General features: G+C 37.8%; 1 protein-coding gene across 1 annotated transcript; it reads right to left on the bottom strand.

Moving 5' to 3' along the window:
- Positions 1–903: 903 nt before the first annotated feature.
- LOC142471354 (olfactory receptor 6X1-like) lies at positions 904–1,827 on the bottom strand. Its single transcript, XM_075578169.1, has one exon. It carries the CDS (start codon positions 1,825–1,827, stop codon positions 904–906), a length of 924 nt encoding a protein of 307 aa, XP_075434284.1.
- Between the last annotated feature and the right edge of the window lie 1,215 nt (positions 1,828–3,042).

Here is a 3,042-nt window from a genome sequence, read left to right on the forward strand (position 1 = left end):
TATGCTTAGAGATAATGCTGAAAAGCAGGGTTGTAGACCTGTCTGAGACGTGTGTATGTGCTCACAAGTGATAGTTTTATTTGATCAACATAGCATTATATAAGATTTCCATGCAGGCTAATATCGCGTGTGTTACGAAGCCTCGCGACATTACAGCCATTTGTGTGGATTTGTTATGGTATGTATACCGCAAGAATTACAAAGGAAGTAGCCATTATTGCTCCTGCTGGGGTGTTTCAGGGGCCCAGACAAAGTGCCATCGAGAGCAGCTGCTATTTTAAATGGGTACTGTATGTTGCCAGTGAAAATGGGCACGCCAACAGGTGCAATAATGAGTGCTACATCTGTAGCTCATTTTTAACGGAATGTGTTATTCTCATTCACATGAATTTTGGAACATTAAAAATGTTCATGACTTATTTATGCATTAATTACATAGATCTTTCTTTTTTTAAGGACTGCAAAATCGACTTCATTTTTATGGAGTTTGATGACTCTTAGTCAATGAGAGATCTGCTCTGGTATCCATTCCCAGCAAAAGAGACTCAACCAGTTCTCTGAGCACGTCGCTGAATGGATATTTATACATATATTTATCTGAAGGAGAAAGAAAACATGTTTTAGTGAAAAAAAATATAGATTACAGTTATTCAGAAATAAGTTACACAGAAGGCTAATCCTTTTTCAAAACTACAGTACACATACTGTGGAAGTTTTACAAACTCAATATTCTATATCGACAATGTAGCAAGAGTTAGTCATTAAACTGCGATAGTGGCGGTCAGGTACCTTTCTCATGGAAACTCATATTGACTTCAATTAGTTTCCATGCGATAGGGCCTCAGGTACCATTATGGCAGTTTAATGAATAACCCCAATGTTTTTTTTTTATTTAGACTGAATTTAAAGCTGGACATATTTCCTCAGCGCTGTCCTAATCTCTTGATTCCTCAAACTGTATATTATAGGATTTAATAATGGAGTAGCCACAGTGTTGAGCAAGGAAATGAATTTGTTTACTTCCAATGACTGTCCTGTGAATGGGACCATGTATAGAACAATCATTGTTCCATAATACGTGCACACAACCATCAGGTGGGAACTACAGGTGGAGAATGCTTTCTGTCTCCCAGTGGTTGATGGCATCCTTAGTATGGTCAAGAAAATACAGACATAAGTTACTGTGATGAACACAAATGGAAATACAACAACAAGGATGGAGGCAATATAAGCGTCTATTAACAAAAATGAAGTATCTGAGCAAGAAATCTTTAGCAGAGGAGCAAAATCGCAGAAGAAATGATCAATGATATTTGAGTCACAGAACTGTAGCTGACATATCAGAAGAACTGTAGTTGATGATATCATCCAACACAATACCCAAGACAAGACGCCAAGAATGAGACAAAGTTGGAAGTCCATGATAGAATGATAACGTAGTGGGTTATTAATCGCTACATATCGGTCAAAAGACATCACCGTAAGAAGAAGGCACTCTGCACCTATTGAGGAACCATAGATATAAAATTGAAAAATACAGCAAGTAAAATATATAGTTCCTTGTTCTTTCCATATTACACGCAGCATGTTTGGAACAATACTTGTGGTTATTATGATGTCAGACAAGGAGAGGTTACTAAGAAAGAAGTACATTGGAGAATGGAGATTGGGACTGGCTGATACCAGTGTAATGATCATGACATTTCCGGATAAAGTCACCATGTATATCACAAGGATCAGAAAAAAGAATAAAATCTTGAAGTTGTGGAGACTCCCAAATCCCAGAAGCAGAAATTCAGTGACCATTGTCTGATTTTCTTCATACATCGTCTAAGAAGAGGGAAGAACACAAACATCATAATGATTTCATAATGTGGCCTCACATAAAATGCATTATTTTAGCACGTACTGTATTAGCTGACCTTTTGCTCAATACTAATATCAGCACTTGTGTTTAAATAAATCACATGATTTGGTTTGTGAGTTAACACTGCAACAATTTTTATAATAATGTTATACAAATCTGATTTTATGGTCACACATTTACAGTTGTGTGAAAAAGAAAGTACACTCTCTTTGAATTCTATGGTTTTACATATCAGGACATAATAACAATCATCTGTTCCTTAGCAGGTCTTAAAATTAGGTAAATACCACCTCAGATGAACAACAACACATGACATATTACACCGTGTCATGATTTATTTAACAAAAATAAAGCCAAAATGGAGAAGCTATGTGTGAAAAACTAAGTACACCCTTACTGCTTCCATAGAAATTAAGATGCTAAGTAGCAGACAGGTGCTGCTAATCAAATGCCCTTGATTAATTGATCATCAGCAAGTGTGACCACCTCTATAAATGCCGAAGTTTTAGCAGTTTGCTGGTCTGGAGCATTCAGATGTGTGTTAACACAATGCCAAGGAGGAAAGACATCAGCAATGATCTTAGAGAAGCAATTGTTGCTGCCCATCAATCTGGGAAGGGTGATAAGGCCATTTCCAAACAATTTAAAATCCATCATTCTACAGTGAGAAAGATTATTCAAAAGTGGTAAACATTCAAGACAGTTGCCAATCTTCCCAGGAGTGGACGTCCCAGCAAATTCACCCCAAGGTCAGACCATGCAATGCTCAGAGAAATTGCAAAAAAACCAAGAGTTACATCTCAGACTCTACAGGCCTCAGTTAGCATGTTAAATGTTAAAATTCATGACAGTACAATTAGAAAAAGACTGAACAAGTATGGTTTGTGTGGAAGGGTTGCCAGGAGAAAGCTTCTTCTCTCTAAAAAGAACATGGCAGCACGGCTTAGGTTTGCAAAGTTGCATCTGAACAAACCACAAGACTTCTAGAACAATGTCCTTTGGACAGACGAGGCCAAAGTGGAGATGTTGGCCATAATGCATAGTGCCAGCATATCAGCACAAACACCTCATACCAACTGTGATGGAGGGCTGATGATTTGGGCTTGTTTTGCAGCCACAGGACCTGGGAACCTTGCAGTCATTGAGTCGACCATGAACTCGTCTCTATAACAAAG

This window comes from Ascaphus truei, chromosome 20 (genome assembly GCF_040206685.1).
Source record: "Ascaphus truei isolate aAscTru1 chromosome 20, aAscTru1.hap1, whole genome shotgun sequence".
Taxonomy (NCBI): Eukaryota; Metazoa; Chordata; class Amphibia; order Anura; family Ascaphidae; genus Ascaphus; species Ascaphus truei.

Bases quoted from the DNA above. Each gene is read 5' to 3' on its own strand.
- LOC142471354 (XM_075578169.1), bottom strand. From the start codon at position 1,827: ATGTATGAAGAAAATCAGACAATGGTCACTGAATTTCTGCTTCTGGGA.